General features: G+C 38.5%; 1 protein-coding gene across 1 annotated transcript in view; it reads left to right on the top strand.

Moving 5' to 3' along the window:
- LOC135222604 (cell adhesion molecule Dscam1-like) overlaps nt 1–12500 on the top strand; it is a 677404-nt gene that overhangs the window by 501124 nt on the left and 163780 nt on the right. The window contains 1 exon segment of the mRNA XM_064260698.1: nt 5859–5982. Within this exon segment, the coding sequence (XP_064116768.1) occupies nt 5859–5982 (124 nt within the window).

Raw genomic sequence — 12500 nt, 5'->3', positions numbered from 1 at the left:
GCTCACTGTAAAATATGAGATGACTTTTACTAATAAAGAATAGTGTCATTATTTTTCAGTGTTAAAAAAGAACAGGTCTCACGAAAATGTCAGTATGATTCCACTTACGAGAAGTATTGCGTAAGATTTTTCATAAGAAGAGAGTGTACTGACAGAATATTGAAAATATCTTCAAAAGAAACTGGGGAAATTTCGAACAGAAACGCATTGATTGATAGCTGCTGCGCAGTGGAAGCCTTTGTTTCACCTGCTAGTTATTCACATTCATCATAAAATCTCTGAAAAAATGATAGCACGTTCAACTAGAAGCGCTAAATATAATTGTTGCTTTGTAATGAAGAAAAAAAGATTAATTTTTGATGAGGGATACTTTTTGTGCAGTTGTGGAGAACGAGTCTTTGAGGAGGGAGTTTTCTGGCGGTGGGGCAATGTTGTCCGTCTCTTCCACCGAACGAGCGAGTGATGGATGATCAGGCAACTCAATGGAAAGTAGGTTTTTATTATTGCACATCTGTCACTGCCGAAAATGGCCGAGGTTTTAAAAAGCGTCTTGGAAAGATTAAAGTTTTGGGATCAATCTCTTCATTTAGGGATAATCCCGTATTGTCGGTAGTTAGTATTTGTTCTAACTGAAACTTACTTTATGGCGGGAAAGGCATTGTAATCCAAATACTGGTCAGAAAAAGGCTGGGGTGAACTCCACAAAGAAATGTAGTTAGTATCCGAATAGCTTTCCAGAGCTGAATAGTCACCTATCTTTTACTCAATGCTTTCTTCTTTTTTTACGTATTTTATTCTCCCTCAGTGTTCTTGTCTTCTCTCTCAAGTTTATATCACGCAATATTTCCACGTCTTCACCGTCATATGTTTAAGGTTTCACTGGCAGCTCTGCTTCGTGTTATCATTTTAGCCCCCCTTCATGTCATTAAGAGTGTTGGCCTACGATGCAGTTGAATTGTTTAATAATAGAAAGCAGGAAGTAGAGTATTTCATAGAAGTTTGTGTTGGACGTGTGTGTTTGTGTGTGTGTGTTTGCGCGCGAGTGTTTTTCTTCATAATGAGAAAAACGCCACCTTCAGTACGTCCTAAATTTGGCTCGATTCTAAACGCAAAGAAAAAGGAAAAATGAACAAATAATGGTGTCAGCGGAGGGCATTTATAGTTTGAATTGCTTGAATCATAATAGTATTCATCGTAGCCAGAATTTTCACAGTTATTGATGCCTTTGTTAGCGTCGATTATTACCTGTCGCTTTTTTTGTTTGTGTGTGTGTGTGTTTTGTCTTTTTATTGCTCCGCGCGCTTTTCAAGTTTATGATGTCAGAGGTCATGCGCATTGTTGCCGTCACTAGTATAACTGTCATTGTAGTTCTCATTGCCGTTGTTGCTGATTTTGCTTCCAGATTTTTTGTTAGCATTGATGTCAGTATTAGAACAACATTCCTCTCCCCCCCTCTTTAATAATAAACGTTTTATTCAGTGTCACTAAAGAGTGACTTTTTTACCTAAGGTATTTTATTTTGCGAATGTATGCTTTTATGAGAGTTCCGGTAGGACATGCAATTACAATGAATATAATCCTCCCCCGTGTAACAGTAGGGGAGACATGACAGCCCCCACACCCTGCAAACCGGTTTGCATGCTCCGGGTAGAGGCGGGGTGGGTAGGGGAACGGGAGGGTAAGGGAGAAATCCACCTTCCTCCACTGAACCTGTTTGTCCACCCTGGATTGGGGGTGATCGGGAGGATAGGATAGGGGAGACAGCAGCGCTGGGTTTCAGCATGTGTAGTGCACGCTAATGGGCCCCTTAGACGACGATACGACCGGTGGATCAGGTTCCGTTCCGACTCCGGTTTGTGCTCTGCCCCATAGACGGACGGATTCACTTCAGTTTCCCGAAACCTGGTAGAGTGAGGAAGTGACCACTCCGCTCAGTGATGACGCTATAGACTGCGCCCTTGCAGCGGAAAGGGGAAAAACCAGTGAAAAAGGAGAACCTGGATTGAACTTTGGTTGAGGAAGAGAAATGATTATTTATTTAATGAACTGAAACTTCACCGTGGTGACTGGTTTAATTGCCGGAAAATGGACGAGAAGACCCACATGGAATTATTATAGATGGTCTTCCCTCTTACAGAAATACAAAAACACACCATAATACAGAAGAAACATGACTGAAACGCAGTCAAGACGCCGCATTGAATGAAATGCAATACAAAACATCTGATCCTGATCGCCATATTAAATGAGAAACATGAAAAGCGCCGTCGTGAAATTTACTTGGAAGGAGAAAAACAAGGCAATATTCCTGAACACCGAAATCTGTATACTACCCTGCAAGTCGAAAGGAGGAATCCTAAGACTGATTAGTATTATCAAGTGATTTTGCCTTTATATTGACAACATAGAGAAAATCATTGCTTGGTACTATCAGGTAGAGAATAATGCTCTCTATCGTAGAAAGCCAGTGGCTGCACATTATTCTCTCGGTTAAAGTTAAGTATATCTTAGTTTAACCAGACCACTGAGCTGATTAACAGCTCTCCTAGGGCTGGCCCAAAGGATTAGATATTTTTTCGTGGCCAGGAACCAATTGGTTACCTAGCAACGGGACCTACAGTTTATTGTGGGATCCGAACCACACTATATCGAGAAATGAATTTCTATCACCAGAAATAAATTCCTCTGATTCCGCGTTGGCAGAGCAGGGAATCGAACTTCGGACCACCGGATTGGCAGCCGAGCTCGAAAACCACCCGTCCAGCTCTCAGGAAACCTATACTTCCAACCATTATTATTATTATTTAAAGAAAACTCAAAGTCACATGAGTCAATAAAATAGGAAAGTAAATCCACAGTGGTTATGCTTCTTTGATATTGTTTTTTTTTTCTTTTTTTTTTAATATACATAGCAGAAAGCATTCGATGACCTGCACGGTTCTCCTTGTACTGTTTGACTAGAATTACAAAATGTTGACTACATAAAAAAACTTTGTTTTTATTTATATTTACAAATAGGATAAGGTTGTTGTTTGAAGATGGGTAGTTGGCTCTTCAAGTTATACCCATCTTCAAATAACAACCTTATCCTATTCGTAAACATTAAGTCAAATACGAAGTTTTTCTGTAATCAACTTTTTATCATTCTAGTCAGATTGACAAGGACAACAGTGCGGGCCATCGAAAGCTTTCTGCTGTGTATGTTCTAAAAACAAAATCAGACATTATTATTATTATTTCCCCAAGAAAGACACATCTGTTTGTAATCTGGAGGTCGGCCGATTCTTTGCACTGCTTTTAGCAAAAAGCTAAGACGTTCGCTTTTTTTTTTTCTTTTTTTTTTTTTTTTTTTTTTTTTTTTTTTTTTTTATTTTTCACTGACAGACAAACAAAGCTTTGTTCATGATGTCGACTGCTCTACGCACACCTCGGTCAATTTTGTGGAGCTAAAATAGAGAGGGCTTAACACGAGGGCATTTAGGTGATGCAAATATACAGAAAGGAAAAAGCAAACAAATCTTCATGTAATAATAATGATAGTAATAGTGTTAATAATAATAATAATCATAATCATGATGAACTCCAGTAAAAAGGATGACCGCCTGGATGCAGCGAAGAGTGAACTATCAGTCGGACAGTCAACTCGAGGTCATCGCCCTCAGTCAGTCAGTGCTCGCCCAGCCTTCGTCCACAACACCAGATATCATCGATGGAAACTCCTTTCCGCTGGCTGATAACGATTTTTGGACTACATGAGCCAGCTGCTGTGGCAATTTACCTAAAAATAAATAGGATAGAAGCAAAAAGGCGTAACAGACTATGGCCTAAATATTGCCTATGAATGAAAGAGAGATGTCTTTTCCCATGCAATATTAATGAATAAGGTTAAATTAGACACGGGGTTGGTTCAGTTATTTATGAAATGGACCGTGAAGCTTACTTTCACTACTAACGCCTTTTATGAGAAGGCAGTAAATTGTCCTAGGCCTATACCAAACTGTCTATCACATGGAAATGGTTTCTCTTTTATTTTTTACCATAAAATTTGGACTCGCAACGGTATACAAATAGCGCCTCATCGCTTAACAGTGAAATGAATTAGGCCTATACATAGTTTGTTCATATATTGGTCCGAGCGGCTGCGATCCTTCCCAGGTGAAATCCGGCAGCGAACTGTCATAAAATCGTTGGCTCGTTGCTTACCCGTCCACACGTGCGATCACCTGTCAGTCGGTCGAAAGAACTTTCGGTAATTCCATCAGTTCATCCGTTCTGGTAGGTGGATTGACTAAGCCAACAAACTGTCGTCCACACTTAAGTTTTAACGTCAGTTTCGATGTAGTGACAGGTGAACTGACAGGTAAACCTTATTATTACTATTACATAAAGGTGTGCTTGGGTTTCCCTTTTCTATATTCACACCACCAAATGCCTTTGTAATGTAGTGTCGACGGCACCGTTCAGTTTTGGACGTTGCAAATCCCCGGAAAAATTCAAAAGGTCAACGTTCATCGAGCATTCTCCCACTGAACGTAACCACCGCTGAACGTAGCCCAGAAGACACTTCTTTCGAGTTTCGAAACAGAGAAGGCTCGACGAACGTAGACCACGGTTTTGAATTTTTCCGATCATTTGCTACTGCCGTCGGCGCAGAGCCCCACGTTAGTCTTCTCAAATTTGCTCTGTAATTAACGCAAGATCTATAGCTTTAATTTCTAAATAAGAAGATAAAACAAGAAAATAACATAAATATATAGCGTCAAGAAGGTTAATATGTTCATAATAGAAAGATGAAAAAGGCAATAATCCAAAAGGCTTTGAAGAAGTTATTACCACCCTACAAAAAAAAAAAAAAGAGAGAGAGAGAGAGAGAGACAGACAGACAGAGAGAAAAGAAGAGAGAGAAAGACAGAGAGAGACAGAGAGACAGAGAGAGAGAGGTAATTTCGTTTTGGTCTTGGGTGATTAACGTATTCTCCACTAAAATATATGGAAAATACCAGGTGTTTCTGCTTGCTAGAATGTAGATGTATCCACTCCTACATTCCCACAATATATATATATATATATATATATCTATATATATATTATATATATATTATATATATATATATATATGTATATGTTTATGTGTGTGTGTGTGTGTATGTGTGTGTAGGAATGTCCCCCCCCCCCTCCCCCCTTTAGGTATATGATGCATCTGCATGCATTTATCATTCAAGCAAGCAGAAAACAAGCATTGTATATATATATATATATATATATGTATATATATATATATATATATATATATATATATATATATATATATGCCACGAAGGAAAATAATATTTTTTATGGATTTATTACGTTCTATATATATATATATATATATATATATATATATATATATATATATATATATATATATATATATATATATAGTACTATATATGCCGGAATGTGGGTATGTATGCATCTACATACATTTATACACTCTAGCAGAAACAGTCATTTTTGAAGGTGGTGTTCCACATAGACTTTTCCAGTATTATAGTGGCGAATATATATATATATATATATATATATATATATATATATATATATATATATATATATGATATATATATAATATGATATATATATATATAGTGTGTGTGTGTGTGTGTGTGTGAGAGACGAGAGAGAGAGAGAGAGAAAGGCACCAACACTTGTAGACTTCGTATTTAGAGACGAACATGGAATTTATTGAGGTAATGGAGAGAAAGTGTTCAAGTTCTTCACCGAATGATATCTGTTACAAGGAAGGAAAAAATATATGACTACACAGTACGTTTTCTTATGAAGGTGTAAGGTAAACACTGTCCCTTCCGTTTCAGCGACGCCCAGTGCTGACTCCCCGCCAAGGATTGACCAAGAGGGCCCAAGGATGCTGGAGGTCGTGGAGGGAAAGCCATTCACCATCCCTTGCGTGGCGCATGCGCATCCGCCGCCTCATTTCAGGTAGGTGAAGTTTTTCCACTTTGGTCTTGGAGGATTTAGTTTTGGTTTACCTTATGCAAGGTTCTCACTTATGTCTAGTACGCAACATTATATATATATATATATATATATTATATATATATAATATATATATATATATATATATATATATATATATAATATTGTTACATCTTTGGTGGGTTTGGCTAGATGAAGTGAATATTAAATTTGAGTTTGCTTTATGGGCCACTTACCCAGAAACAAATGTCAGCAAATGTGCCACAAGATAGAACTTACTTCCCGATTACATTTAAAACAAAGGAAAGGTCGGCAGAAAGCCAGTAGTTTATATTTATATTACTTTATTTCACACAGTTCAAAGAGGTGAAATGAATCCATGCTGGTATGCAACTCAGCAACTTAAGTGCAACATGTATCTAACACCAAAGTTTACAATTAACAAATTAAGTAGAATAAATCTTGGCTGGTATGCAACCCAGCAAAATAAGTGCACCGAGTATTTTAAACAAATTTACAGTTAAATGGTTTCAAAAGTGCAATAGAACATTTACACAATGGTAATGGAATGTGGAGCCTCGCAGCTTTTGCTTTCTGCTTGTTGTGACTCTCAATTCTAAGGTAACTTCTCACGGGAGTGATAGGTGGCAGAACATGAGGGACAAGATAACATGTCTCTGGAAATAGAGTACCCATGTAAGAATTCATACATAAAAGATTCTCTCACCTGTAAGGAGTTATCATATTGGAGGGATGATTTACTCTGTCACTGAGCAAAGGATTAATTCATCAATAGACTTAATTCATGTGAGCTTAATTACTAATTTCAGATTTACCTGGCAATCCAATATTAGAGGTGCACAACTGCAGTTGATCTGAATTCAGTATGCCTTCCATTAACAACTTAGGGGTGACTCGAAGCCCAGGTCGCTTGTGACCTCAAAGCACATGCCAGAACGAAGACTACAACCCAGAGGTTGAGTGTAGGAGCAAAGGTGATGCTTGGACAAGAGCTGAGGGTGAACTGCTGGGATCGAACTTGCTTTCCATCTTTTGAACGGTTGTTATCCTTCGGGGCACCGGATGGAGCAAAAGGTTAAGAAAGGATTGCCTACATTACTAAAAAACAATTAAGACCACAGCAGAAAGAAGCTCACAGGAGTATACGTAGTTCTTGGGACAAGGGTATCTTAAGCAAATACTAGCATGCCTTCTCTCCTTCCCCCATGACTAATCTAACATTTTTCTTTGATCAGATTCCTACCACCAAACTCTACATACCATATGCCCTAGGTCCCTACTCCCTAATAGAATGGAATCCGATCCCTATATTAAGGGACGAGAGCAGATTATATTTGTTACAATATATATATATATATATATATATATATATATATGTATATATGTGTGTGTGTGTGTGTGCGTGTATGACAGACACACATACACACATGTATGTATAGCATATATATATATATATATATATATATATATAGTATATATATATATATATATATATATATATATGAATATATATAATATATATATATATATGTGTGCATATATATATATATATATATATATATATATATATATATATATTATACATATATATATATACATATATATATATATATATATATATATATATATATTTATGTATAAGCGTTGAACTAGTAATCCTGGTTTTTCCAGTGTATAAACGTTACTGTGATAATTATATCAGACATCAATTTTCTTTTTGTGTAGAGTCATTTTCTTTAATTATCTTTCGCGTTTTGTACCGAGCTCTTCATTGTTTTTGCTTACCCGTCAGTTTATATATACGTATCCGTCCGTTCACTTGCAGTTTCCTGTGTACTACCCCTGGGAGTGATCACAGTTTGACCTTTCACTTATCCACCCCTTAATTACACGCAGAACACTGAGTAGAATCAGCCTCTATCACTGATATATTACAATCTTTTTCTCTGTCTTGGTCATTTTCCTCATAATGATCTTCATTACTGGCAGTGTCGTGAGTCACACATTTTTCTGCTGTGCCAATGAAGATGGCCTTTACTTTGGTCATTTTTTCCCTATACTGCTTGGACTGCGCTTTAATGTTATTTCATATCACACCCGCTAATATCATGAATATTGTTATTAGTCTCCTACTGACGAAATCGGTTGGATTACAGTTCTATCATATATGTGTCTGTCCGCGATTGTGTCTGTCACTGACCTTGTCATCGCCACTTCCCCTTCATGACTGAATCGATTCAAGTCAAACTTGGTACGAAAGTAGACCATCACGCGTGCCAGTGCTTGAAGGGAGATTGCCATTGTGTTGCGTCTGCCCCCCACTGGCTTCGTATTCTGTGGAAGGAATTTGCAAATTCGGTCGATTCTGTGCATATCTTTTGGCCTGGATTCGCCATTGATGAAGTCCATCCAGATGATATTGAATTTGATGACTTTGAGTCCCTTGACCAAGGCATTCAGACTGGAAACAGCTGCCATCGGGCGTATTGTTGTTTCGTTGGAGTTGCTTACCATTGCAAGAAACATACTGGTTATGGTGATCAATACTTGGGTGATGAATAATAGATTTTGTCAATGACGTGCTAGCTTTTTATCAGATCGTTTTCAGTCTGTCATAGTAATTATTGCCAGCATGACCTACAACAGCATGATACATATCAAATTGAAACCCTTCATCATAACACCAGTCAAAAGAACACAAGGCAGTTGAAAGTTGCAGCAGTCATAGTGGGGTGGCGGTGGTGGTGGTGGTGGGTTTGTGTATACGCAGCTTTCTGTTTTAATTGCTCAGCTGTTCGCAGATGTATCTGAATGCCTTGCTTGTAGAGTCGGAGCTGCCTCATCAGTCTGTCCCGGAACATCTTTTGTATTTCTTCCCAGTTCGTCGTCGAATCGAGCTTCACTGACCAAAAGTCATCGCCTCTTCTCAGTTGCCCGAAGGCGGCAAACACCTCTTGGACTCTTCAGTTCCTAGATTATACGATCTTCATAACCTTCACTTCCGGTGGTATAACTCGGGATCTGTGGTAGTCTCAATGATCACAAGTAAAAAGTGCGCCGACGTTTCCTCCGCACAATCGAGTTTTCTGTACAGCGTATAATGCTATATGAAAATCTCAGCCATGGTCCCGTGGTGGCCTGTGTTGTTGGTATTTATAACGGTGCCAGACGCACAATCACGGGTATGTTTGATGACTGGAGGGTGAATGATCACAATTTGCAACTCTCTGGCCTTTGTAGCTTTTAAGATCTGAGGGCTAACCGACAGACAAATAGCCACTCAATAGTTTTCTTTTAGAGAAAACTAAAAGCTAAAGAGTACAGTGGTTGTTGGTTGATCTTCACGCCCAAATGGCCTCAAAAACCTCTAGACAATCCTAGAGAGTCCGTCATTCATTGTTTTAGAGACTTGTGTGGACACTCTTGTCATGCTTGGCAGTCACTCACTCCACGGCTTCAAGAAGTAGATTTTGAGACAAAATGCCGTCCGCGAACTTGGGGTCCGGCATAACGTAACAACGTCTGGGTGGTATTTTTATACCAAGGTGCTTTTTGAGTTTCAGGTACTTCGTTGAACAAAGATTTTATAGATTTAATGCAAATGCAGTAAATGAAAAAAGAATATAGCCGGCGTACAGTAAAACTGACTCTCTTACATACAGGCTCTCCCGTAAAATATCCATCTCTCTCTCTCTCTCTCTCTCTCTCTCTCTCTCTCTGCCTCGTGTCTTTTCTTTCATTACTGTGTCCTCCCATTGCCTTTCCCTCCTCCGCTTGCCTCCTCCCCGTCCTCTCGCATCCAATTTCCTCTATTCAGTGACTTTAGAAGATCTTACACTTCACACGATTAATCCTATTTGCGAGCCTCCGCTATATTGCCTCTTCTCTCCTATAAATGGGATTTAGAGAGAGAGAGAGAGACGCTGACGGAGAAGGGGCGGGGGAGGGTGAGGGGGAGAAAAGGAGGGAGATAGAGAGAATTTGTGACTAATTTCAACATTTAAGCGCTGACTCTTGATACTTTATAGAATTGAGGCTTACAGGTATCGATGTCGAAAGAGGATGTTTTAGGAGAAAACATACCAAGAAAATATAATATCTTACCTGGTAAAGAGCGAAAATACATAAAGAATCTAGACGTTAGGAATATTCACAATGAAATGAAATGTATTCAAGGAACATTTGAGTAACACACTGGAGATTTGTGTTCTGTATATCTGGCTATTTATATAGCTATCATCTATCTATCTATCTACCAATATGTATATATATATATATATATATATATATATATATATATATATATATATATATATATATATATATATATAGATATATATATATATTGTGAATGTGGGTGAGGAAAGATACTGACTGAACTGAAAGAAATATTATGAAAATGAGAGTCCCTCACTAAGGGACAGAAGCTCATTGAGCGTCCCACGTAGAGGACGAAGCAGCGAAATATTTCAGATGAAAAACGGGCCATTTGAGAGAGCGAGATCAAGACGGTGGAAGAATGAATGATATAAGTGAAGTAATACTTTAATGGTGAAATACTGAGGAATGCAGAGGAACGCCAAACAGAAGAAAGGTCGTGGATATATGAGCAGTAACAGAAGCAGTTTAATGCCTGACGTTTTGAGAGGGAATTTCTTAGAAAGCTTTCATTAATAAAGACCTTTTCTTCCATAAGTTTCCCGCGTATCATAAACTAGTCAAATCTGTTCAAGGGATTTGATTTGTTTTTATCATTCAGAAGAAGATGTAGTAAAAAAAACTTTACGTATTTTCTTGCGTTCCCATGCGATATTATTATTATTATTTTTTGGGGAGAAGATCCTCTTTTAAACAAATTCTGTTGAATGCAATGGCAGAATTCAACGAATTAATCTTATATATTTTCTTATTACTCGCTTTTCTGGCTCAGTGATGCTTCACAATAATTGGTCAATATTCATATTGGGGATAATGCTGAAAGTGGTATTTTATTTAGAACAGGATTTATTAATAAAAAAAAAAACTGGTATTATCAGTATACTGGTGTATGGAAAGGCGTTGCTCTGGTCCAGGTCAAGCAGGGGTCGTCGTCGGTGTTGGTATCATTCCATAAGAGAGGTCAATGTCAGGCCGGGGTCGTCTCTGGTATTCAGCTGGTATTAATGTTGGTGTAGCTCTGGCTTATAGCAGACACCATCTCTTCACTTCTACTGCTGACCAGCCATGAAGATGACCTACGAGAAGGTTGAAACGCCGCGATAAGCCAGAGCTACACCACCATTAATACCAGCTGAATACCAGAGACGACCCCGGCCTGACATTGACTTCTCTTATGGAATGATACCAACACCGACGACGACCCCTGCTTGACCTGGACCAGAGGAACGCCTTTCCATGCACCAGTATACTGATAATACCAGTTTTTTTATTAATAAATCCTGTTCTAAATAAAATACCACTATCAGTATTATCTCCAACATAATATTGGCCAATTATTGCGAAGTATCGCTGAGCCAAAAAAGCGAGTAATAAGAAAAATAAAAAAGATAATATATATGAATAATTCGCTGAATTCTGCCATTTTATTATTATTATTATTTATTTTTTTTTTTTTTTTTTTTTTTTTTGCTCTATCACAGTCCTCCAATTCGACTGGGTGGTATTTATAGTGTGGGGTTCCGGGTTGCATCCTGCCTCCTTAGGAGTCCATCACTTTTCTTACTATGTGTGCCGTTTCGAGGATCACACTCTTCTGCATGAGGCCCGGAGCTACTTCAGCCTCTAGTTTTTCTAGATTCCTTTTCAGGGATCTTGGGATCGTGCCTAGTGCTATTATTATTATTATTATTATTATTATTATTATTATTATTATTATATCTTCATTTTCAGTGCAAGTCTCGAGTTTTCAGGTTCCGTTAACGTTGCGGTCTCATTTGTTTTAAAGGTTTAATTTTTACAGATGAAACATAGATAAACACCCCCCCCACCTACCTCCGGCCCTTCTTTTCTCTCTCTCTCTCTCTCTCTCTCTCTCTCTCTACACAGGTTAACAGGAAAATCCATTGCCCTTTCACCCAAGATAGAAAATAAAGACCCCCGCCTGCTTCTCTCTCTCTCTCTCTCTCTCTCTCTCTCTCTCTCTCCAATCCAGCGATGGCCTTTTACCCTCATCCTGAATGGCTTATAAGTAATCCCCAAAGTGAAATACAACCAATCTGGTCGAATGGGTTCTCCCTGGGCTCCGATAACCCCCTTTGTATCGATATTTGAGTTTCAAGCAAAATCGTAAAACGCGTAACACCCATCCATTGTGGATGTCCTGGACGATGCTGCCCTCTTTTGGCAGCACTAGTTCTGCTGCTGCTTCGTTGTTTGGGCGGCTGAAGAACGCACAAGGACCCGCGATGAAGGAAGAAGGTCCTGTCGTTGGTTAGGTTCACTCGGGCACTTGTCTCTTCCGGCTGATCCATGTTTCATTTCTTTTTTGAGAATATGCTTTG

Source organism: Macrobrachium nipponense, chromosome 8, assembly GCF_015104395.2.
Source record: "Macrobrachium nipponense isolate FS-2020 chromosome 8, ASM1510439v2, whole genome shotgun sequence".
Taxonomy (NCBI): domain Eukaryota; kingdom Metazoa; phylum Arthropoda; class Malacostraca; order Decapoda; family Palaemonidae; genus Macrobrachium; species Macrobrachium nipponense.
The sequence above is the reverse complement of the archived record's forward strand: the minus strand, read 5'-3'. Positions and strand labels throughout refer to the sequence as shown.